General features: G+C 43.5%; 1 protein-coding gene across 1 annotated transcript in view; it reads left to right on the forward strand.

Annotated features, from left to right (window-relative positions):
- The first annotated feature begins 11,540 nt into the window (after window positions 1–11,540).
- kcnk9 (potassium channel, subfamily K, member 9) overlaps window positions 11,541–26,664 on the forward strand; it is an 80,117-nt gene continuing 64,993 nt past the window's right edge. The window contains exon 1 of the mRNA XM_017484742.3: window positions 11,541–12,678. Within this exon, the coding sequence (XP_017340231.1) occupies window positions 12,135–12,678 (544 nt within the window). The 5' untranslated portion in view covers window positions 11,541–12,134. The remainder of the gene's footprint in view (window positions 12,679–26,664) is intronic.

A 26,664-nucleotide genomic window follows, 5' to 3' on the forward strand; every position in this document is an offset into this window, starting at 1 on the left:
AAGTTCCTGTTCTCACTTACCTTATAGCAGCTATAAACATCCAGTCCCTCACCAGCCCTCTCTTTTTATCTCCCTCTTCAGGTTAATAAGACCAAGTACACAGCTTGTCATGTCACCAACAACAAAAACAAAAACCTAAGCGTACAGCTTCACCTCTGGCTGTTACAACAAAGCTGTTAAACATTTTTAAAAAGCACTATTAATTCTGTGTCAAGTGTTTTTATGATCAGTTAAATAGCTCTCCATTTCAGTCTGTGATCAGCGACAAATTGAATTTTGTTGAGTTACTTCCTTTCACAAAAGGAAGTAACTCATCTGTCAAACAGGATTAAGGCTGTGGAAATGTGAGTGATCTTCTAATGATCCAGGAAGCCACATGTAGAGACTCTATGATTCAGCAAGCGGCCTAATGGTGTCATTTTACATAAAATAATGACCAACTGCTCTGTCAGAGTTAGACACCCCTGGAGAAGGACGAGGTCTCGTCGGAGGACATGCAACACCCCTGAGATATTCACTGAAGTATTTAAAAGAGGATAATTAAATAAAGCTTCTGTGCCAACATCAGCTGCACACCATTTCTCATGCTACAGTCAGTAGAATCTGATTGATGCTACTGTTAAACACAAGCAAGCTAGCTAAACAGAACCTGTTATAGATTAATGATATAATGCTACGTATATTTATACAACAGCGCTGTTGAATTCTGGCTTCTGGTCAGAAGGTGTTCATTAATTTTATTAGTGGTTAGCACGTTCGCCTCACACCTCCAGGGTCGGGGGTTCGATTCCCGCCGTGGCCCTGTGTGTGCGGAGTTCGCGTGTTCTCCCCGTGCTGCGGGGGTTTCCTCCGGGTACTCCGGTTTCCTCCGCCAGTCCAAAGACATGCACGGTAGGCTGATTGGCGTGTCTAAAGTGTCCGTAGTGTATGAATGTGAGTGTGAATGTTTGTGTGAGTGTGCCCTGCGATGGATTGGCACCCCGTCCAGGATGTCCCCCCGTCTTGTACCCCATGCTCGCTGGGATAAGCTCCAGGTTCCCCTTGACCCTGTAGGATAAGCGGTATTGAAAATTGATGGATGGAACAAATATTATTGCTAATTTGCTGCAGTATGAGCAAAATAAAACACTTCAGGATGTGCGGTTTTAGGAAAATAATCAACAAAATAATGTTTTGGTTTGTCAGCTGATAATTTTGGTTCTTTCTAGAAATCAATGCTGAGCATTTCCAAAATCCTCTGCCACAGTTAGACCGAATGATATCATTTACACCTTGAAATTGGCAATGATATCTAGAAATAGGTTTAATAATCATATATTCAGTTTATTGTAGAATTATAATTGGAAACACTTGATAAATTTGACTGTATAAGATACAAGATACACTTTATGGCCAAAAGTTTGTGGACACCTGACCATCAAACCCATATGTGCTTGTTGAACATCCCATTCTACATGTATCCCCTCTTTGCTGTTATAGTAAGCTCCACTCTTCTGGGAAGGATTTTGGGGCGTGGTCGTGGGGATTTGTGATCATTCAGCTACGAGAGCGTTAGTGAGGATGAGGTCAGGTGATGATGTTGATGTGAGGAGGCTCCAGTTCCAGTTCATCCCAAAGGTGTTCAGTGGGGTTGAGGTCAGGGCTCTGTACAGGACACTCGAGTTCTTCCACTCCAACCTTCACACCCCATGTCTTCACGGAGCTCGCTTCGTGCACAGGGGCGTCGTCATGCTGGAACAGGTTTAGATCTCTTCGTTCCAGCGAAGCAGCGCACAAAGACATTCTATACAGCTGCGTGCTTCAGTTTGGAGAAAGAACCACATCTGGGTGTGATGGTCAGGTGTCCACAAACTTTTGGTCACGTTGCTAAGATGTCATTTCTTTGCAGTGAAAAGTGGTTATACATGCATAAAACACAATTCAAACTCAAAGCAAATGTTGCATAAATACTCATGTCCTTCTTCATCAGTCTTGGTCTGTTAATGGAGGTCTGCAAAATCTAAAAATAGTCCATACTATCATCAGTGTATAATATCCGTATATATGAGCCACACATATGCAGTTTGAACCCTCATTAATCATGCTTTAGAGTTTTTTAAATTTATACTCATTTATATTTATGATTCTAGCCCAGCGGAAAATAGAACCAATAAGTCAATGCAAACATCATGATGTGAGTCGCATAATTATTTTAGTATTGAGAGAAGCGAGGGTCTGTTCCTGACTTTGCTCTAACAGCAGATGAATACCGTATCCTTGCTCACTGCGCGGAGGGAATCATCATCTAGCAGTGGATTCACACTTAGGGTGGAGTTTCTCCATGTAACAAATAAAACAATCTGGGACATACTTTTATAAGAACATCATCACATGGTGTTCTGATGAAGCACGTGGATCGTTTTCCAATAAACTACAACCTGAAATTTACATTTAAAGTGCTGACACGGGATACTCCTTCCATAAGTGTTAAATAAACATCTACTTATAGAAACACCTTCGCCCAGTCAACGATCACACACGTTTGGGATGTTGGTTCTGGAAAAGAGCTATATCACAAAATAACCATTTTTCTCAGAAGAACCATCCGGTCTTGTCATGGCTCCTTAACCATTTTTTGTTTGTTTGTTGTTGTTGCCATAATAAACTGAATAATAATTTTCTATCACAAAGATCCTTACACATACAGTAATGTTGACATTTATGGCAGGAAAATGAGAAATACACCATCTTACACTTTTAGAAAAAAACTCCAGAGGGTTCTTTTGTTGTTCGTCCATAAAGGTTCTATGTAGAACCTTAAGATACGGTGTTTTCCTATCCAGTTATAATCTTTTAAGCAGGCTAAGGAGAATTAATTATCCCATGAGGCTTGAAGAACCTTTATTTACTAAGAATGCTTAGTATGAGTAGGTAAATGTTAAACTCCCGACAGGTCCTAGGTATTAAGAAGAGAATAATGAGCAGTAATTTGGTGTTTGTAGCTCACACTTTCCCAGGTATTACTTGTAATCTTAGGAAAGAAATATCGAAGTTTATATGATAATTAAAAGTTCTTATCTTGCCAAAAAAAACACAACAAAAACGATACCAGTTAATAGAAAAAACGACAGTTCAAGGGTTCAATATGAAACGATATTTTTGGTGACGTCCTTGGACTTTTCCATGTTCCCCAGATCTGGTCTGTGGACCGTTGGAACAAAGCATCCTCCAAGAGTTCTTTAAGAGTTCCTTGGATAATTCAGGGTTCTTAGCTTCCAGAAAGGGTTCTACTTGGAAGGCCTTCTCATCGGGAGAACCTTTAAGCATTTCTCAAGAGGGACAAACCAAAGACTGGCTCTTAAGGGTTCTCAATCTCACAAAAGAAGACCACAACCACATAGTGATCAGCTTTTTAAAAAGGTTCTGTATGGGTTTATTGGATAATTAGCACTTCTGAGCTTCAAAAAAATGGATCTCAGTTAATACATAATAATTAAAAACAGTTAAATAATAAAGTAGCATTATTATTATTATTATTTTAAATTTAAGTCCCAGTTACTTTTAGAAAAAAAAAAGGGTTCTTCAATGGTTCTTTAAGGGTTTCTCGGACAGTTAAGAGTTTTACAGCTTCCAAAAAAAAATTTAAAAAAAGATTCCAAATAATATACACACACTTAGATAAAAGCAGTTGTGCAAGGTGTCTGGATATTTAAGGAGTCTAACTTCTAGCTTCTAACAAAGGGGTGCACTTGGAAGGCCTTCTGATACCTTTAAGGTTTTCCCAGGAGAGACAAACATGTCATGAAAAATGACCACAACCATACACTGATCACAGCTAAGAGAAGGATTTTTGGAGATACCTTCATAGGTGTTTTTTTAAGGGTGCCAGCTAATGCATACACTCTTAGAAAATGGTTCCTTCAAGAGCTATTTAAGGGTTCAGTGGATAATTAAGGTTTATTAGCTTCACAATGGGTTCTACTCGGAAGGCTTTCTTATAGGGAAAAACGTTCAGGGTTTGCCCAGAGGGACCAACCGAAAAAGAACTCCCCTCCTCAGAATTTCCACTTCCCACGGATCAGGTCTAAAAAAAGAGATCTCATTAGACACTCTTAGAAAAAAAAGGGTTCTTCCAGGGTTCTTAGGTTTCAAAAATGAATCCCCAGTAAATATATATACATACACTTCGAAAAAGGCATTCTTTAAAGCTATATTAGATAATAAAGGATTCATAGCTTCCAAAAATAGTTCTTCTGGGAAGGTCTGCTGGTAGGGAGAACATTTAACGGTTTTGCCAGAGGGACAAATCAAACATAGCTTCCTAAGGATTTAAAATTTCACCAAAAAAAAAAAAGGTCTAAAAATGTTTGTTCGAGGGTTCTTTAAGTGTTTGCTGGATATTTGAGAGTTCTCGGCTGTCAGAAAAAGTGTGCTATTTGGAATACTTTTTGATAGGAAAAACCTTTAGGGGTTTCCCTAGAGGGACAAAATTGGTTCTTTAAGGCTATGGGGAGATTGGACAACTAAGGGTTCTTAGCTTCCAGAAATGGAGAACATTTCAGAGTTTTCTCCATTTCTGGAAGCTAAGAACCCTTAGTTATCCAATCTCCCCATACCCTTAAAGAACCAATTTTGTTCTCAGAACCTCAGAATTGACTTGTTTCCCATAGAAGTGGTGTAAAAAAGGGGATTCCAGTTAATACATATACTCTTTAAGAAAGAGTTCTTTGAGGGTTCTTTAAGAGTTTGTCATGTAATTATGACTTCTTAGATTACAAAAATCGCACCCCTGTCAATACATACACATACGCTTAGTGAAAATGGTTTATTAACGGTTCATTGAATAATTAAAGTGTTCATAGTTTATTAGAATTTGTGTGTGCGGAGTTTGCGTGTTCTCCCCGTGCTGCGGGGGTTTCCTCCGGGTTCTCCGGTTTCCTCCCCCAGTCCAAAGACATGCACGGTAGGCTGATTGGCGTGTCTGAAGTGTCCGTAGTGTATGAATGGGTGTGTGAGTGTGTGTGTGATGGATTGGCACCCTGTCCGGGGTGTACCCCGCCTTGTGCCCGATGCTCCCTGGGATAGGCTCCGAGTTTCCCCGTGACCCTGAAAAGGATAAGCGGTCTAGAAGATGTATGGATGGATGGATGGATGGGAATTTCTCATGTCACCTTAAGAATTTCCCATTTTCCCTAGATGTGGTCTAAAACTGGATCCAGACACTGACAGATTAAAAATAAACCCCCCCCAGCTGTCCAGTGGTTCTTCAGCGATATGTCTGATAATGAAAGACTTAGCTTCCAAAACGTGTTGCCCTCCATATGCCTTCTAATAAAAATAAAGGTTTTCCAAGAAGGACAAACCAAAGCTCTTACAGGTCCTGAATTTCATGGGGAAATGAGCAGAACCATACATATTTTAAAGTAACCGATTCGCCGAATCTGATATTTTCCACAGCTCCTTAGTTTCCCCGTAGAAAATACACCAGCAGGGTTCTTAAGGGTTTTCAATTCTCTTGGAAGCATAAGAAAAGATCAGAACTATACATCGGTCACTGCAGATAATAGGAATTGGCTATTTCTGGTGAAATGTTCAGGGTTTTGCTTTGTAACGAATGGGACTGGTCTACACACTGGGGTAATCCTCCGCCCTCCACCCCCCTTCACACTTACTTGGCATGATGATGTGGAAGATGACGTGATTTAGCACTCACTAACCATAAACACACACCATTCTGTAACAGGTCAAATCAGATGAGAATGCAGTAGGTGCGAACCCCTGACCTTCACCCTTCCCTTCAACCTCCCTCGATGTTAACATCACGCACAAGTCTGCTAGTGACCGCTCCTATAAACGAGGGATTGCAGCACCGAGATCGACGGGCATGTGACCGTACGAATCAGTCAGCATCCTCTGCTTTGTCGTTGAGGAAGCGTGCACCTGTAACTGACCTCCGATTGGAAACAGCCAGAATAGGATGATTTCATTCAAGCAGTTCTAAAGTGAAAACTTTAGCCATCACTTTACTACATCTCCAACCTCCTGACCTTGCAACTGCGCTCTGAACGGGGAAAATCTCATCTCAGACTGAAATAATCTTTCATCAATCTCCAATCTCTCTCTCTCTCTCTCTCTCTCTCTCACACTTCTAGAAATAGCGTGTGTGTGGGCGAGTGCTGAGGAGGAACAGAGGAGGAACTGAAATGTGAGAAAATGAAGCTAAACATAACTTACAGTTCACTCGCGGTGAGTGGACGCACCTCATTCAGACGCCGTTTCTCCATCCAAACCGACGTTCCACAACGTTCCACCAGCGTATGCTTCATCTATCCACACACACACACACACACACACACACACACACACACATGAACCCAGAGCCACTTGTGTTATTATAAACACATTAAACCGACAGCTCCGATGTGTTCAAGAGTGTTATTTGATGAATCATTTTATCTATGATCCAGGGTCATGCTGCAACATGAGGAGGAAATTGATCATTTTTTTAAAGGAGGGAAAGACGCATCAGGAACCGGTCGCGCCGGAAGAGTGAAGCTAATTATAATAAAAGAGTGCTAAATTACAGTACAGTAGTAGGCGATTGAAAACAGACTAATATAGCTTGTTTTTTTTTTTTTAAAATGTCTAATTAATTAAAAATGAGAATGAAAAACAGACCTTGCGCAGATTTTTAGCATTTTAGCCCTGTTTTTAGCATTATTTATCACCAGATATTTCTAGCAGTTCATCCCAGCTAGCTGTAGTCCTTCTAAACTGAGTGGACAGGACACGACTATTAAAACCTCAGAATCACACAGTGTTCATCACTTGCCGTCCGTTGTTTTGTGGACGTGAAGACACTAAACCCTGCTTTCTAACAAACACAAACCGGGGAGCTGTCTGTTACGCGACTTTGTCATCGTTTTGTATTTCTCAGAAAGGAGAAATGAGACGAAAACGCCGAGGACGGATTGGTCGAGGAGATACGGCTGGGACGGCGAGGATCGTCCGTTCTTCGAAGAGGACTGGAGGTACAGTGCAAAAATTCTTAAGAATCGTTTATGCCATTTGTGTGCTTTTAATCGGGTATGACATGCCAAATAAATTCCGTATAAAAACATGATCGTGCTCAGGTTCGGCGCTCGCGCTGCCACACCGGTGCAGGTGGACGATAAACTGGATTCAGGGATGTGCTGCACGTGATTTCCTCCCGGACTCTCGTTGGCTGTTTCTCAGCGCCGGTCTCGCTGCTAGTCGCAAAGCAGATCCCACTCCGTGAGCTTGAAAATATCAGAGCCTCACAGACTGAACCACTCGCACTACATGAGCAGTCGGGCTTTGCCTTTGTATTTTCCCCTTTTAAGATAAAACGTGTGTGTGTGTGTGTGTGTGTGTGTGTGTGTGTTGCTGTGCATACACAGTGATCATATCAGGCCAAAGTTTAATGTGAGAAGCCCTTGTAGATTCGAAGCATCAGATCTTGGAGAGTACGTCTCTGGATGTGAGCGCCGACCGCCATCGGTTTCTCTTCCATCACGCCTAACACTGATGCGATTGACGGAAGCCTTGCTCCAGACTCTCGCCTATTTGGCTGATGCGTGGTCATGTGACAGTGTGTTCTTTTCAAGCATTTGACTCTCGACACCAAAGCGTATATAATAACATAATGTTCTTACTGAAATCAATGGCAGGAGATGCGTTTTGATGAGTAACATAAAGAGACGCAGAAGCCAAAATAGCCTTTTTGTATGTTTCTTACTTTCCCGATTACTCTCGGTTTGGAATATTACATATGACTACTGAAACTCCTGCGTACTACCGATTCTCTCCCTCTTTAACAGCCTCCTTTACAAGATCGATCACGTACATTCGCCACGGATATTACCTTCATTTTTTACTCTACGTCCACAACCCGGTACGTAAAGACAGGAAACAAGTGCATGTGTTGTTTATTAAGGACAAAGCAGACAGCATCAGTCAAACAGGCAGACAGCATTAAAAGAAATGGCCAACATTAGGAACGATGATAAAACATGGCTTAGCATCGCAGGCAAGAAGACGCAAAGAACCGCAGGGTGTGAATACAAACTACGGCAGGAGTTCCCAAACTTGGCCTGCTTGATTTTATTTACTTGCGCTGCGCAATATTATGAATATCGCTCCGGATGTGAAGTGTGTTACTGTTTTAGAAAGTTACTGGGAGTCGCGGTCAAACAAGCCACGTTTACATTAAAAGTGTACGTGCTATTTTAGTCTTTTCTGCGATCCTGACACGCACTAGTGTAGGAGTTTAGCGGTAAAAATGGACGGATTTCTCCATCCGTCGTCCTCCACGAGCGTGATGACGACATCCAGCTGAACAGCGGAGGTCGAGAGAATAAACACGGAAATGTGCGGAGACGTTCATCGGATATGCATGTACAAGCGTAGAGGTAATTAACAGTGAGGAACCGAAAATGTCTTGTGTGCGGTGGAGATTAGGAGTGCTGCAAAAAAATGAAATACTTACATTGTAAATGATGGTCCTCGTGTCCGTGTGAAGATTTAATCCACGTGTCGCCTGACGATGGAGACGATACAGGCGGGGTAAATAAGACATGCTCTTTCAAGCAAACCTGACTTCATAAAGCTGTGTCAAGGAACACAACCTCGTTCTTTCCACTAGGCCGGTAATTCAGAGCAAGGAGTATTCCTCTGGTTTTTAGTCGTCACTCATCTCACACGTACCTCCTATGTTACTGATACTACACTGCAAAAGCCTAAAGTAAAAATCTGGAATGTAGCGTAGTCAAGGCTTGGGGTCCGGTTGGGGTCGTTTGCTTAAAAAAGAGTGCTGTATGAACTCCTGCACTAAGGAAAACCATGACAGAGGTGAATACAAGAGTGAACGAACCCATGCCAAGACCATTGAAATGAAAGCGTATATGGCACCTAGATGAGATCCATGAAGGCTGCGATCCAGCAACATCTGGTCATTTTTCTGTTCTAATACACTCACCAAACCTAATAACATCACCAAAGAGTCCCACCAATCCTGCTCTCTAGGCCTGGAAGCGGACACTATATTGCCAAAAGTGTGTATACACCTGACCATCACACCCGTATGTACTTGTTGAACAGCTCCACTCTGTCTTCTGGGAAGGCTTTCCACTAGATTTTAGGGGCGTGGTCGTGGGGATTTGTGATCATTCAGTTACAAGAGCGTTAGTGAGGATGAGGTCAGGTGATGATGTTGATGTGAGGAGGCTCCAGTTCCAGTTCATCCCAAAGGTGTTCAGTAGGGTTGAGGTCAGGGCTCTGTACAGGACACTCGAGATCTTCTACCTTCTTCCAACCTTCACACACCACGTCTTCACGGAGCTCGCTTCCTGCACAGGGACACTGCTTCTTAGTTCCAGTGAAGGGAAACTGTAATGCTACGGCAAACAAAAACATCAAACGCATACAGTATGGGTGTGATGGTTTTGCGTGCACAAACCTTTGGCAAGATACTATAGTGTAGGTCTTGAAATGTTTTTCAGACTTTCAGAAGAGACACATCGAGGCTATCTTTACGACTGACACGGAAATTAATAACACATTTTGGCTGCCTGATCAGCCTGACAGGATGCTGGTATTTTCTCAACTCGCATTTGAATCATGATTGAAAATATCACGCTTATTAATAGTCGGCTAATATTTATACACCGTAGCTAGCAAACATTAACATCCCACATCTCATCACGTCTGTTTTTTTTTTTTTAAACGGTTCTGCTCGGGTATTTCTGGCACAAGATTCTGGCACAACTTTGCTTTGATAAAGTTAAAGCAGAAACAACAGTCTGACGGTGGAACTTCTGAGGAGTAACGAAAGGTGAAATTTGGGAAGTCGTAGTTGTATTACGAGTTCCCAGAAGAGAGAGAAAATAAACGTGTAGGGTTCGAGAAGGATTTTATGATTTTTATGATGTGTACAGACTGCATGCTACGTAAGGAATAAAAAACACTTATGTGTCATGAGGGTTACAGGAAAATAATCAACAGTGAGGTGATGTGAAGCACCCTGAAGTTGATTATTTTCCTATAACAGCATTATAAAACACTTCCTGAAGTGTCTCATTTCTCTCATAGCACAGCATTTTGCCATCAATCACAATCTGTTATTAACTGAACACCGCCGCCATGTTTTTTTTTTTATCTGTTTATTGTTACATTTAATGGTGTTGGAAAAACAAGATGGTTACTGAGATCACACATGTTATAAGAGCTATAGACTGTTGTTCCCTCACCAGCCTCTCTTTCTTCTCTCTTGTAAAGAGTAAACTGTCCTGAAGATGTCGGAAAGCTTGAAGTTGCAGCGTAACGTCTGACTGTTACAAAGCGCTGACACTGGAGACTCCTTCCGTGGATGTTAAATAGCTCCATGTGGACGAGGCGCTACTGTAGGAGCGATAACGTATCAGAGAGAGCGCGGTGATATGAAGCTGTGATGTGCAGCTGCGCTACTGTCAGAGCTGCTGTTATAGAAAACTAATCAACACCTCCTGACCAATCACCATCCAGAATTCAACAGCGCCGTGGTGTAAGGTGTGTTCTTAAAAGTCGACCCCGTCATCGTTAGCAGCACCGTGTTGGGGTAAAAGTGGAAGGGAACCTCAGTGCACTCAGAGGAAGGCTGCTTTCCAGATCTGTTCAGCCTGTGGAGATGTGTGGATGGATTCTATGAGTCAGAGAGTCAATGTCCCATCGTGGCACCTGTGCCATGTGTGTCACCAAGCAAACACCGGACATTCGGGAGAAAGACGAAGGAGAAGCATTCACACCAGAGTGTGAAATGTGGATTAATTCATTAGTTCATTTGCATTACTTAGTGTGAAATTAGTCGTGTGTACATTCAATGTACACTATTCAATAATTCAATGATTGTGTGAGGTTTAAAAATGACAGACGCCACTGTTTCTACCCAAAACATTTGCTTGCGAAATCCTGTAATGTGAAGTTCATCTGACTTTTCTGTAAGCACATCAGCAGGGCTGAGACACCGAGCCACTCGGGTGCGAAACTAAAGACACACACACACACACAAAAATAAAAAATTAAATAAAAATGACTTGGCTGATGAACTTTGTTCTAAGGAAGAGGGACGCTGCGTACGTTTCGTTTTAGCTGAACTGTGTGTCATATCTTAAAACTCTGTCCGAACCAATCTCACATTCCCTATGAAACACTGGCACCTGCAGCTACAGCCTCATGACAAATGACAGTTTTGCAGCCTCAGTGAGATTCCAGTAGCTTAACAAGTTCGATAAATTGCACAATCTGGCAACCCTGTGAGAGGTTTTTTTTTTTTTTTTTAAAAAAAAAGGAGAAGAAAAGAAAAGAAAAAAAAAAAGGTTAACTCACAGAAAGCGTGCTGAGGTGAAACTGGTGCTGAAGTGGTGATTTTAATTCAGTGTGTAGTCACGTGATTTGTTCAAAGGATAATTTTGTGATTGATGGGTTGGTTAGTGACGTGGGAGGGGGAGAGAGAGAGGGAGAGAGAGAGAGAGTTTTGATCAGTAGAAACCTGTTGTTATAGATCGTCGTTCTCTTTAAGGTTCTCCTGCACCAGTTGAACGTTTCCCGTGTAATCTGTGTGTGTGTCCCCTCTCCACACCCGCCCCCCTCCCTACCCGGTGTGGAAGACAGACCGGGCGCGGAGGTGAGACGACGCATGATGTCGGTTTGGTGATGTGGCCGCTTTACAGGGGCGCGCACCGGGGACCTTGTAACCGCCTTTCACCGCGGCGGACCGGAGCCGGAGCAGAAGGAGGAGGAGGAGGAGGAGAGAGCCGCGGACGGACGGGCTGATCGCTAAACGGAGCCCTTCACCCGGATATCTTCCACGAAAGAGTTTTTTTTCTTAGGCAGCACGGGGAATAAGCGCGCTTCACTGTCATTTCTCTTGGTCTTTCCTGGAATTTTTTTTTTTTGTCTCTGCGCGCTCGCGTGACGCCGTTTTCCGGGCTCAATGAACAGGTCGAAAACTTTGAGGAAACATGTCTGAAGATACTCGTTCCGTTTTCGTCGCGCGCGTTTGCTGTGTTTGTTGTCAAAAAACGAGGGAAAGCCAAAAGCACGAGGGCGCGCGTGATCATCGGTGACATGAGCGGCGGTCGGATCCGCGCGGCTGGTTGATGGCACTGCGCGCCGGCGCGACCTGCATCGGCCACGTCTTGCGCAGAGTGCCGCGCTTGCACGGCTCGCGTTCGCGGCGCTCCAGCAGCCTGCTGTGCCTCTCTCTGAGCCACGACCGCGACCCGGGGACGCTAGACTGCAAGCGCCCGTGCCAAAGCTTTCCCGACTGCCACTGTCGCCACTGCCCGTACCGCTGCCGCCGCGCACTCCCGGCGGATCCGCGGGGACATGAGCCCCACGCGGGCTGGTTCCGGGGCGCCATGAAGCGGCAGAACGTGCGGACCCTGTCCCTGATCGTCTGCACGTTCACCTACCTGCTGGTCGGCGCCGCCGTGTTCGACGCGCTCGAGTCGGACTTCGAGATGCGCGAGAAGGAGCAGCTGCAGGCCGAGGAGAAGCGGCTACAGGGCAAGTACAACATCAGCGAGGACGACTACCGGAAACTCGAGACTATCATCATGGAGGCCGAGCCACACAGAGCCGGCGTGCAGTGGAAATTTGCCGGATCCTTTTACTTCGCCATCACCGTCATCACCACCATCGGTGAGTCAGTGCGAGCTTCACGCGCTTCCTCTGTTCCTCGGAGTTTACTTCACCTGCAAACATGCGCGCTGTTGCTTGTGCACTAACTTATAGGCTTTATATTAATAACACCTGTAGTTCATTAATAACCAACTCACCTGGTTATAAACACGCACGGGTGACTCTTACAGCACTGAGTACAATTATTAGCACAGCCTCTGGAGTTCAGGCCACACATCAAGGCCCCCCTTTTTTTTATTCATTATTTAAAAAAAATTATATTTTTTTTGCTGTGTGACCAAAATATCGAATTAAATATTTTACAGTCATACAAATGCAACATGAAGCATCTAAAAGTGTCTGGTGCTGCAGGCTGGATGCGCATTGCACACGACGCACTGCTTAATCCTGCACTAGTGAGCATCAAAATCACTTCTACATCACAGAGAACAGCCGGAGTCATGAGTGTGTGCGAGCAAAAAAACCCCCACAAAAAACAAAACAAAAAACATCACACCTGAGGAACGAATCTAATTCACAACTGGTCGCTATTTACAAACTACAGGTGTGTAAGTGACTGTTGCATTGTAAAATAATAATAATAATAATAATAATAATAATAATAATAATAATAATTGATAACGATCAGCAACATGTTTAGATCCAGGATGGCTGGATTATAGAGTCACATGAGCACAGTCACACAGTTATTGCTGAGTTAAAGAGGAGAAATAAAGCCGTGGGGATTAGTGAGGAAGTGTTAGATGTTCATAAATTCCATGGACGCGTGGATGGTTTCACACTTCCCGACTTCCCCACTGTGTATATTTCTTTATAGCTGCTTCATGCAAACGAATAAATCAGAGCAATACAGAAGCTGGGAGCGCGCGCGGCAGGGGTTCGTGATCAGATCAGCACCACGACTGTCTCCAGTTTCTCACACTTTTTTTTTTCTCCCCCTTCCCCCTCATTAAAAAAGTGAGATAGAGATGATTGGCAGACCGGAAGTGCTGAACATATGTCCATTTCACGTCTGCAGCTTAAATCATTACAGTTTGAAAAAAAACAAAACCCCTCTGCGTGGAAATGTGAGATGTGTGTTGTTATACCAGAATGCGCTTCTGCGCTGCTCGCTGGTGCTGAACGGACAGCGACAACCGCGGGCACGAGCACGAGCGGGAGCGAGCACCTCGGTAAAAAGCGTCTGCACCGACTGTAGCGACTTTTTTTTTTTTCTCTCTTCTTTCGAAAGCTTTCTGATTTCCAAACGAACGCGAACTTTGCTACTTCTTTGCTAGCTTTTTCTTTCTTCTTTTTGCTCAGATATACTGCGAGGAGAAACAGCTCCTGAGCACAAATTACACGCGTTCTAAGGGAAATGACAACACACAGGCAAACACAAAGGTTACACACGAATCTTGTGTGTTTAGTTTGGGGACATAGAGGGAGTTATTGATTATTATTGAAATTACTCCATGAAGTCTTTGTTGCATTTGCAAAAAAAAAAACAACAACAACAAAAAAAACAACAACAACAACCCAAACACAAACAAACAAACAAAAAAAAAACGCACCTAGGGGATAAAAACAAGCAGCCTATGTGCAGGTTATTTTCATCTCATTAAAATATACGACAGTGACGTGGTTTTGTCTCTGAGTGCATTTACTTTTGTTAGTAATTGTGGTGATGCACGATTTTTAATTCATGTAAAAATGATATATGCGGAAGTTTAAATGAAGGAAATTGAATGCATCATTTAAACATTTTTAATATCGTGTCTGCTTTTAAGCTGTTGTGTGTGTGTGTGTGTGTGTGTGTGTGTGAGAGAGAGAGAGAGCAGGTGCACTGCTTGTTCACACAGCTACAGAGAATAATTCGCTCTGCGCACTTAGAATAAAAGAGAACCTGACTGGAGCGACACTCGGAGAAATAAAGGTGCCGAACTTTTTTTTTGTACGTTTTCCCATCGTTCCTTTGGCACCGCTAACGGTCCGTGTGTTCTACCTTTAGTGTTTACCTTTAATGATGACTGTGAGGTCTGGTTTATGTCGCGTACCTTGCATTATTAGATTTTTAAGGTTTCTAGGTAACACACATACACAGCCCCTTGGTGGTTCCAGGTCTGTGAGGAGAAAAAACACAAGTACACTTTGATACCTTGAAGCATTCCTGAGTGTGCATCTAGAAGCGTGACAACAGTGTGTGTGGCGTGTCGAGCAGGCTCGGCCTGAGGACGCTTCTGAGGAGATTAAGACATCGTAAATCTGTGTAAAAGCAGCGGAATGAGTGTGAGAGTTTTGACTGTGAGTGTAATTGGAGTGAGGCCTCCCCTCATGAAACTGTGCTATTTTCCTCTTAGTCACTGCGTGATTGACAGCGAAAAGTGATGACACACACACACACACACACACACACACACACACACATCTCGTCGTGACTCGGATGACGAGTTTCTCGGTTTCATGATCACATCATGATTGCAGTATGCTTTATCTCATGCTCACTGTTTTAACTCCAGATAAAATTTAGATACCTTTTTATAGGTTTTGGTGATGTGTGTGTGTGTGTGTGCGTGTGTGTGTGTGAGATGTGAGACAGCTAATATCCTTGTCATCGTCATGTCGTGGTGTTTCCCTGCTCAACCAATCGCAGATCGACGCACAGCCGCACCACAAATTATGTATTAATTCACAGTGTTTCAAATAACAACATTTGAATATTTTAATACATGTAAATGAAGAAATTATAATCATGCAAATGAACTCCTTGCTTTACACTCTGAGAAAAAAAAAAAAAAAGATTAAGTCTAGAAATAAATGATTAATTCTGCAACCCTTAATTCAATTCAATTCCATTTTATTCGTACAGCGCTTTTAACAACGGGCGTCGTCTCAGAGCGGCTTTACAGAAACGTATAAACACAGGATGCGGATTTTAAGCGTGTGAGTTTATCCCTATTGGGCGAGACGGTGGTGACGGTGGCGAGGAAAAACTCCCTGAGATGATACGAGGAAGAAACCTTGAGAGGAACCGGACTCAGAAGGAACCCGTCCTCATCTGGGTCACGACGGATAGTGTGAACGTAAAAGAAAGTTCATTATGGTGTTTATATGCAGTCTGTTTGTTGAACTCGTCCACTGGTCACTAAAGGAGACCTGAGTGTAAACCTGCACGTGGTGATCGCAGTCCTGAGGCCATCGCCTACAGCAACCGTCGTCCCAGCGACCACAGCCTTAAGGCGAGACACTACAGGGTCATTTTGTAATACAATAAATATCAGCGGATTGCTCGTATTATTGCAAACGCTTGCATTTATTTGCACAAATCATGCTTCATCGGATTAAATCTGCATAAATCTGCATATATAATTTGCCTTTCGTGTATGAAACCAATAATCTAGTCTTCGTGCGATATTCGAGTTAAAATGTCGATTTCACACTGAAGGACTCGAGAAAGACTTGAACATTTGAAAAATGTGTCAACTTGTTGAAGGTAATTTTTTTTACTCAGCTGAAAAATGTTACTTTGTTTTTTTTTGTGTTTTTTTTTTTTCTTTTCAGGTGAGAAAAACTGAATTTTAAAAATGACCTGCAAGTGTTTTATTTATTTATTTATTTATTTTTTATCTCTGCAAAGGTTAGTTTTTTTTTTTCCAATGCAGAGCATTTTGTTGGAATGTCATTTATTTATTGTTTACTTTGTATTTTTTGAAATGCCATTTCCTAAACCCAAATCCAAGTGAAGTTTTTTTCTATGAGGAGATGTTTATTTAACGTTTATGTAACGGTCTGAGGTAAGCTGAATGCTGTAACGTTAAGTTTTCCAACATGGGAAAGATCAGTGTTTTATTCCATGCATAAGGTGAAGTTGAAGTTGTAGTTTGTGGATCGGACTCTCAGAGCTGGTCACTGGAGTGGTTTTGGTTTCTTGGAAACAAGGATGGATGGAAGGGAGAAATACGGGAAGGCAAGAAATGTTCGAAAAGGTAGTGAGGAATGAAGGAATTAAGGAAGATAACATTAAGGAAACATGACAAACAGGAGGAAGAAAGAAAGAAAGGAAGGAAGAAAGACAGAGAAGTAGGGAGTGAGTGAGGGAAGGGAAGAAAGAAAGGAGGAAGGAAGGCGAGAAGTTAGTTTGGGAAAAGGATGGAAGGAGCAAAGAAAATAAGTGATAAGGATGGGATGATGAGAGTAAGGATAAAAGGAGAGTAAGAAAGGAATAAGGAAAAGAAGAAGAAAAGAAGGAAAATAAGAGGAATGGAAGAAGGAAGAGATAAAGTAGCAGAGAGGAAGGGAAGGAAAGAAGGATGGAGGAAATGGTGATAGAATGAAAGAAAGAGTGGAGAGAGGAAGACATAAGAGTGGAAGACAAGAAGGGGGTGAGAGAAAAGGATGGAAGGCACTGATGTGGACACAGAGACGTTAGAGTGAAGCGGTGATGTGGACACAGAGACGTTAGAGTACAGCAGTGATGTGGACACAGAGACGTTAGAGTGAAGCAGTGATGTGGACACAGAGACGTTAGAGTGAAGCACTGATGTGGACACAGAGACGTTAGAGTGAAGCAGTGATGTGGACACAGAGACGTTAGGGTGAAGCAGTGATGTGGACACAGAGACGTTAGAGTGAAGCACTGATGTGGACACAGAGACGTTAGAGTGAAGCGGTGATGTGGACACAGAGACGTTAGAGTGAAGCGGTGATGTAGACACAGAGACGTTAGAGTGAGGCAGTGATGTGGACACAGAGACGTTAGAGTACAGCAGTGATGTGGACACAGAGACGTTAGAGTACAGCAGTGATGTGGACACAGAGACGTTAGAGTGAAGCGGTGATGTAGACACAGAGACGTTAGAGTGAGGCAGTGATGTGGACACAGAGACGTTAGAGTACAGCAGTGATGTGGACACAGAGACGTTAGAGTACAGCAGTGATGTGGACACAGAGACGTTAGAGTACAGCAGTGATGTGGACACAGAGACGTTAGAGTACAGCAGTGATGTGGACACAGAGACGTTAGAGTACAGCAGTGATGTGGACACAGAGACGTTAGAGTGAAGCAGTGATGTGGACACAGAGACGTTAGAGTACAGCAGTGATGTGGACACAGAGACGTTAGAGTGAAGCGGTGATGTAGACACAGAGACGTTAGAGTGAAGCGGTGATGTGGACACAGAGACGTTAGAGTGAAGCGGTGATGTGGACACAGAGACGTTAGAGTACAGCAGTGATGTGGACACAGAGACGTTAGAGTGAAGCGGTGATGTGGACACAGAGACGTTAGAGTACAGCAGTGATGTGGACACAGAGACGTTAGAGTGAGGCAGTGATGTGGACACAGAGACGTTAGAGTACAGCAGTGATGTGGACACAGAGACGTTAGAGTGAAGCGGTGATGTGGACACAGAGACGTTAGAGTACAGCAGTGATGTGGACACAGAGACGTTAGAGTACGGCAGTGATGTGGACACAGAGACGTTAGAGTACAGCAGTGATGTGGACACAGAGACGTTAGAGTGAAGCGGTGATGTGGACACAGAGACGTTAGAGTACAGCAGTGATGTGGACACAGAGACGTTAGAGTACAGCAGTGATGTGGACACAGAGACGTTAGAGTACAGCGGTGATGTGGACACAGAGACGTTAGAGTGAAGCAGTGATGTGGACACAGAGACGTTAGAGTACAGCAGTGATGTGGACACAGAGACGTTAGAGTACAGCAGTGATGTGGACACAGAGACGTTAGAGTACAGCAGTGATGTGGACACAGAGACGTTAGAGTACAGCAGTGATGTGGACACAGAGACGTTAGAGTGAAGCGGTGATGTGGACACAGAGACGTTAGAGTGAAGCGGTGATGTGGACACAGAGACGTTAGAGTACAGTGGTGATGTTGACACAGAGACGTTAGAGTGAAGCGGTGATGTGGACACAGAGACGTTAGAGTGAAGCAGTGATGTGGACACAGAGACGTTAGAGTGAAGCGGTGATGTTGACACAGAGACGTTAGAGTGAAGCAGTGATGTGGACACAGAGACGTTAGAGTACAGCAGTGATGTGGACACAGAGACGTTAGAGTACAGCAGTGATGTGGACACAGAGACATTAGAGTGAAGCGGTGATGTGGACACAGAGACGTTAGAGTACAGCAGTGATGTGGACACAGAGACGTTAGAGTCCAGCGGTGATGTGGACACAGAGACGTTAGAGTACAGCAGTGATGTGGACACAGAGACGTTAGAGTACAGCGGTGATGTGGACACAGAGACGTTAGAGTGAAGCAGTGATGTGGACACAGAGACGTTAGAGTGAAGCAATGATGTGGACACAGAGACGTTAGAGTGAAGCAGTGATGTGGACACAGAGACGTTAGAGTACAGCAGTGATGTGGACACAGAGACGTTAGAGTGAAGCAGTGATGTGGACACAGACACGTTAGAGTACAGCAGTGATGTGGACACAGAGACGTTAGAGTACAGCAGTGATGTGGACACAGAGACGTTAGAGTGAAGCGGTGATGTGGACACAGAGACGTTAGAGTGAAGCAGTGATGTGGACACAGAGACATTAGAGTACAGCGGTGATGTGTACACAGAGACGTTAGAGTGAAGCGGTGATGTGGACACAGAGACGTTAGAGTACAGCAGTGATGTGGACACAGAGACGTTAGAGTGAAGCAGTGATGTGGACACAGAGACGTTAGAGTACAGCAGTGATGTGGACACAGAGACGTTAGAGTACAGCGGTGATGTGGACACAGAGACGTTAGAGTACAGCGGTGATGTGGACACAGAGACGTTAGAGTACAGCGGTGATGTGGACACAGAGACGTTAGAGTACAGCGGTGATGTGGACACAGAGACGTTAGAGTACAGCGGTGATGTGGACACAGAGACGTTAGAGTACAGTGGTGATGTGGACACAGAGACGTTAGAGTGAAGCGGTGATGTGGACACAGAGACGTTAGAGTGAAGCGGTGATGTGGACACAGAGACGTTAGAGTGAAGCGGTGATGTGGACACAGAGACGTTAGAGTACAGCGGTGATGTGGACACAGAGACGTTAGAGTACAGCAGTGATGTGGACACAGAGACGTTAGAGTGAAGCAGTGATGTGGACACAGAGACGTTAGAGTGAAGCAGTGATGTGGACACAGAGACGTTAGAGTGAAGCAGTGATGTGGACACAGAGACGTTAGAGTACAGCGGTGATGTGGACACAGAGACGTTAGAGTGAAGCAGTGATGTGGACACAGAGACGTTAGAGTGAAGCGGTGATGTGGACACAGAGACGTTAGAGTGAAGCAGTGATGTGGACACAGAGACGTTAGAGTGAAGCAGTGATGTGGACACAGAGACGTTAGAGTGAAGCAGTGATGTGGACACAGAGACGTTAGAGTGAAGCAGTGATGTGGACACAGAGACGTTAGAGTGAAGCAGTGATGTGGACACAGAGACGTTAGAGTACAGCGGTGATGTGGACACAGAGACGTTAGAGTGAAGCGGTGATGTGGACACAGAGACGTTAGAGTGAAGCGGTGATGTGGACACAGAGACGTTAGAGTGAAGCAGTGATGTGGACACAGAGACGTTAGAGTACAGCAGTGATGTGGACACAGAGACGTTAGAGTGAAGCGGTGATGTGGACACAGAGACGTTAGAGTGAAGCGGTGATGTGGACACAGAGACGTTAGAGTGAAGCGGTGATGTGGACACAGAGACGTTAGAGTGAAGCAGTGATGTGGACACAGAGACGTTAGAGTCCAGCGGTGATGTGGACACAGAGACGTTAGAGTGAAGCAGTGATGTGGACACAGAGACGTTAGAGTACAGCAGTGATGTGGACACAGAGACGTTAGAGTACAGCAGTGATGTGGACTCAGAGACGTTAGAGTACAGCGGTGATGTGGACACAGAGACGTTAGAGTACAGCAGTGATGTGGACACAGAGACATTAGAGTGAAGCAGTGATGTGGACACAGAGACGTTAGAGTGAAGCGGTGATGTGGACACAGAGACGTTAGAGTACGGCAGTGATGTGGACACAGAGACGTTAGAGTACAGCAGTGATGTGGACACAGAGACGTTAGAGTCCAGCAGTGATGTAGACACAGAGACGTTAGAGTACAGCAGTGATGTGGACACAGAGACGTTAGAGTACAGCAGTGATGTGGACACAGAGACGTTAGAGTGAGGCAGTGATGTGGACACAGAGACGTTAGAGTCCAGCAGTGATGTGGACACAGAGACGTTAGAGTGAAGCAGTGATGTGGACACAGAGACGTTAGAGTACAGCAGTGATGTGGACACAGAGACGTTAGAGTGAAGCAGTGATGTGGACACAGAGACGTTAGAGTCCAGCAGTGATGTGGACACAGAGACGTTAGAGTGAAGCAGTGATGTGGACACAGAGACGTTAGAGTACAGCAGTGATGTGGACACAGAGACGTTAGAGTGAAGCGGTGATGTGGACACAGAGACGTTAGAGTGAAGCAGTGATGTGGACACAGAGACGTTAGAGTACAGCAGTGATGTGGACACAGAGACGTTAGAGTGAAGCGGTGATGTGGACACAGAGACGTTAGAGTCCAGCAGTGATGTGGACACAGAGACGTTAGAGTACAGCAGGGATGTGGACACAGAGACGTTAGAGTGAAGCGGTGATGTGGACACAGAGACGTTAGAGTGAAGCGGTGATGTGGACACAGAGACGTTAGAGTGAAGCAGTGATGTGGACACAGAGACGTTAGAGTCCAGCAGTGATGTGGACACAGAGACGTTAGAGTACAGCAGGGATGTGGACACAGAGACGTTAGAGTGAAGCGGTGATGTGGACACAGAGACGTTAGAGTGAAGCAGTGATGTGGACACAGAGACGTTAGAGTGAGGCAGTGATGTGGACACAGAGACGTTAGAGTGAAGCAGTGATGTGGACACAGAGACGTTAGAGTCCAGCAGTGATGTGGACACAGAGACGTTACAGATATGAGCTCGGTGATGATTCAGCACTTCTGAAGCACAGTCTCTCTGAAACGCTCCGTGTGTAGAGAATCGCACGTGTAAAGTCAGCTGAGGTGATTAGGACTGAGATTTGCTGACTCATCATCTGCGTATAAAAACTGAAGGATAGACAGAAAACGTGACGAGCTGTGTGAATAGACTCGAGTGCTCTATACACTCCGTACTGGAAGGGGCGGAGCCATCACTCATCCATCATACTTCACATGTTGCTAATAAGCCGACGCCCCGAGCGAGTGTGATGTAACACAGTGAATAACAGTGAGAAGTGAAATGTAGACCGGGAATTATGGGATTAATAAAGAGACGGTGTATCTGCAGTGTTTCTTTCTCACTCTGTGTGTGTCTTCCTCCCTTCTTTCTTTCTTTCTTTCTTTCTTTCTTTCCTCACGTTTTCTTTATTGCTTTCTTTCTTCTTTTTCTATTCCCACTTTTCCTCTTCCTTAATTTTTTATTCCCTTATTGGCTTTCAGCCTCCCTTCTTTCTTTCCTATCTTTTTCCTTCTTCTTTTCTTCATCTCTTTTCTTGTCCTCCCTCTCTTTCTTCCACCCTTTTTACTTATTTCTTTTACACAATCCATCCCTTTTCATCCTTTCCCCCACTCTTTCTTTCTTTCTTTCTTTCTTTCTTTCTTCCTTTGATCCTGTCTTTTTTTACGTGCCCTCCTTTCTTATTTTCCTTTGTTTTTTTCGGTCCCCTTCGTCCTCCTTTCCTCTCCTCCTTTCATTCTTGTCTTTATTTCTTCCCGTCTTTTCTCTCCTTCTCCTTTTCCTTCCATCCTTCTTGACTTCTTTCTGTTCCTCCGTACTTTTCCTCCATACCTGTTTTTCATTCCTTTTTTTTTTTTTACACCTCTCCCTCTTCCTTTTTCCCTTCCCTTCCTTGTTCTCTTCTTCTTTCTTTCATTCTTTCTTTCTTTCTTTCTTTTTTTCTTTCTTTCTTTCTTTCTTTCTTTCTTTCTTTCTTTCTTTCTTTCTTTCTTTCTTTCTTTCTATCAGAATATAGCCGTTCTTTTTAATAAGCGTGATTACATACCCTCTGCGCGTGTTAAAGGTGTTCATGGCCGAAGCTGAAAACGTCTCCTCCTGCTCCCGTTATCGGGTTTTCCTCGTCTTTGCTCCGTGGTGTGATTAGTTGTGTTCGGTGTAATTAAGACACGAGTCTCGTTTACACATCAGCGTATTACGGCTCGTGGGATTGTTTCCATCGACGTGTCATGTGCAAACACGACTCGACAGTCGAGCTAATAACTTTTCCGAACCTCTGTTTGCTCGGCTCCAGGTCACCGTGTTTCGGTTTTAAAGACTCAATCAGGACTACTCGAAATCGTCGTCAGTGGCAGGATTAGTGCCGAGTTTACACAACAGATCTGCTCATATGTGGAATTACTGGTGGCATTATTGATTGTTGCCATGGTAACTTAATGGGGAAAAAAACCCCAAAAAAACAAAACAGATTTTTTATTAAACCCAGGTTCACGTCTCTCCAGACAAACCCACGTGTCGAGCTTTGCGTGGTTGATAACGAGAGTAGCACTCAGTTTTAGGGAGGAGTTACGCAGACGCAATCTTTCCCCCCCGTTCAAAAAATAATGGCACCATTCCAGTAGCCTAGCTAGATAACTTACGAGTCGATTAAGCTGAAATGCTACTCTCCAAATGCTGTCATTTCTAATGATGACTGGGTTCTTTTATTGACTGGGAATCGAGTTGAATTATTAAAAGAAACATGGTGTCATCAACTAATCAGGTTTCAGTAGGTATTTCACAGTGTTTTATATGAAATAAACAAAGCAAAACACGGCCATCAGCCAATCATCTTTAATACCATCGATAATACCAGGGTTATAAAGCGTACTCTTTCCTGTGAAATAGATTTTAAGGAAATGTATTAACATTAGATAATCAGGCCGTTTTATACGCCACGAACCCTCCAAGCCCTCCGGTGTTTGATCTCACACTCACTCCTGACTTGTTTTATTTACAGTTGGACCACGGACTATCATTTCCATGGGGCTGAATAATCCACCGTTACTGCTATTAATATTACATGCCATTTTGTTTACTCTTTCTAGTGTCTGGTGTAATAAAACCAGAGAAAAGGACGAGAGCAAAGTTGTGAGTCGTTTTTTTTTCTTCTTTTTTTTCCCCCCACTACTGTGCACCCAATTTTTTTTTTTGAATAGGAATTAAACACGACTAGGAACAGAAATTATACAGGCATTTTCATTCCTCCCTTCATTCGTTCTTTACTTCTGCCATGTAATTGGGACGGATGCAAGCGCAGATAAGAGCTTTGTTATAGGCTAGATTGGTAGACAAATCCAAAATGTGAGACATAGGCGTGGTCAGACAGGCAAACGGTCAAGGCGATCGGCAAATGGGCATGAACGAGGCGAGGCGAGGCGAGGCGAGGCAAAACACAAAACGAGAAACTGGAAGCGAGATCAAAAACCATGAGACGAAGCACGACGAACAAAGGCTTGGCACTGCGATAACACTCAATACTTCGCACCGCATATAGACACACGAGGGGTTTAAATAACAAACACGATTAAGTGTGAACACAAAACAGCCGAGACTAATTATGACACATAAGGGAACAACCAATGACGATACAGGGGCGGAGACAGGACAGAAATCATAACAGACGCACATGTTAAAAGTAAACAAAGTCAATTTTTTACTGAACCCCGGAAGCACGCTGCGTGCAGCAGTGCTAGTGTGAGGGGAAATCGTAGCGCCTTCCTTCCTTCCTTCCTTCCTTCCTTCCTTCCATAATCCTTCTTCCTTTTTCCTTGGTGTATCTTCTTTGTCTTTTCCATCTCCCACATTCTTTCCTCTTTCCCTTCTCCATTCCATCCATCAAGTCCTTCTTCCTCTGTTTCTTCGATCGTTCCTACAATCTTACATTACGAATGAAAATATTAAGAATTAAGGGTCTTCAGTGGTCCCTTAAAGGTTCTATGTAGAACCTGACACGTGTTTCCCTATCAGAACCACCCCACACTTTAAAAAATAATTAAAAAAAAAAAAAGAATTCTTAATTAGCCACTGAACCTTTAAAGTACCCTTGAAGTGTTTTTTTTTTATGTCCCTTGGGGAACTCTTTAAAGTTTAGATGTAAAATCCTACAACAGGAAATCGAAATTGTTCAAAGTAGTACCTACGTACCGACACACACTTCCTTCCTTCAATTCTTTCTTTCTTCCTTTCTTCCTAAAGAACTAATAGAACCCCTGCTGAGTGTACTGTATGTATTAAGTGGTTAAGTGTGCGACACAAACTCCGTATCGTTGCTCATTATTTCCTATCTCTCTTTAAGGGATCATTGGACAGTGACAGGTTCTTCGCCTCCTAACAAGGTCCTACTTGGAATACGTTCTGACAGGGAAACACTTGTAGGATAGAAAACGTATAATCTATCTTTCCTATCCTCGTGTATGTCCTACATATCTTTCTGGGTTTCTCTTCTCATCTTCCTTCTTTTCGTTCCTCTCCTTGGCTTCCTTGATTCATCTTTTCTTCCTTCCTTGTTTCATTCCATAATTTCCTTTTCTTTCTTATCTGTTGCATGGAGGTCAAGCACACGTCGTGGAGAATTGAGAACGGGTCACTGTCGGGGATTTTGTAGAGGACGCAGATGCAAGTGCAGATTTCAATTTGAAAAGGAAATGAGCGGTACAGACAGCGCAGATTCCGACCCCAAAATACGAACCGTGGTTTCAAGGCAAAAAAAAAAAGAAAAAAAAAGACGCACACGGAATAGGAAGCACAACGTGACAACAAACGACAACGGAAAAGACGACAGTTAAACGATGAGTGAGGTGCAAGATGTGACTTATTTTATTATTGCCCATTAACCAAACTGTGACACTGGTGGTGCAAAGAGTCGTATGACGTGGTCCAGTGAGGTGCAGTGGCTGATGGGAAACATAGTCAAGCACCGATTTTGGCATAAACATGGCAGATGTGTAAATTTCTAACAGTATGCATGACTTAAAACGTATAGAAAGTACAAGTGGGTGGGGTTAAGGTTTGGGGTGGGGTTAGCGCTTACCATGCTTATTACCTTATTTGTATGAAACGGAACAAAATTCAAACACACCATCGTCACTAGTGACAAATAATATGCATTAGTCTGGAGACTTGAATTTATTTAGATTTATTGTTGTTTAGATTTATTATTTAGCAACATCGTAATTAATTTGCATAAAAATTTAAATAAACTGTCAGTCGTCAGTCATGAGCTGTGTAAGTCCACGTGCTGTGAGCTCTTTTTTTAAGCTGTGCACTAGTTTTCCTGTCCCACAGCCTTCACAGAAAGCTTATTGCAGCTGCTCTGTTAAACACACACACTTTATTTTATGGCTGTGCAGATAAAGAGGCCAGTATCCACAACGCCTGTCCTCCTACACGACCATGTGATCATGGACGTAACAGCCAAGGCGTATGGGCATAAAACTCTGATCTGGAAACAGACGTTGGGGTTTAGTGGTTGTTTATGAGGCTGGATTTGTTACATTTCCCCCAACGTGCTCATCTCCGTGATGATGTTTGCTTTGCTTTATTTCCCGTATGATGTTTGCTTTATGTAGAGCAGCGTGATATTGAGGGAGCAATAATGGAGTTTTTATAATATATTATCAACATGTAATAACCATATTCATAATATTTGACTTGGTGAATGAGCCGCACTCCTATATGCAATTTTAACCCTCATTAATCATGCATTAGACTGGAGTTTATTTCATATTCATGATGCTTGCAGAAAACACAGAGCAAAATAGAGACTCATGATTATTTTATATACTGGGGGAAGAAAATGGTCAGAGTCTGGCTTTAACAGCATCTAGATCAGTGATTTGCAAACTTTGTTTAAACTATAGTAACCCCTTACTGCGCTAGAACACAAACTTCCAACACACTATATATTCCTACATATTCATCTCTACTCATCCCTGCATATTTATCCCTACATATCCAT

Source organism: Ictalurus punctatus, chromosome 14, assembly GCF_001660625.3.
Source record: "Ictalurus punctatus breed USDA103 chromosome 14, Coco_2.0, whole genome shotgun sequence".
Classification (NCBI taxonomy): Eukaryota; Metazoa; Chordata; class Actinopteri; order Siluriformes; family Ictaluridae; genus Ictalurus; species Ictalurus punctatus.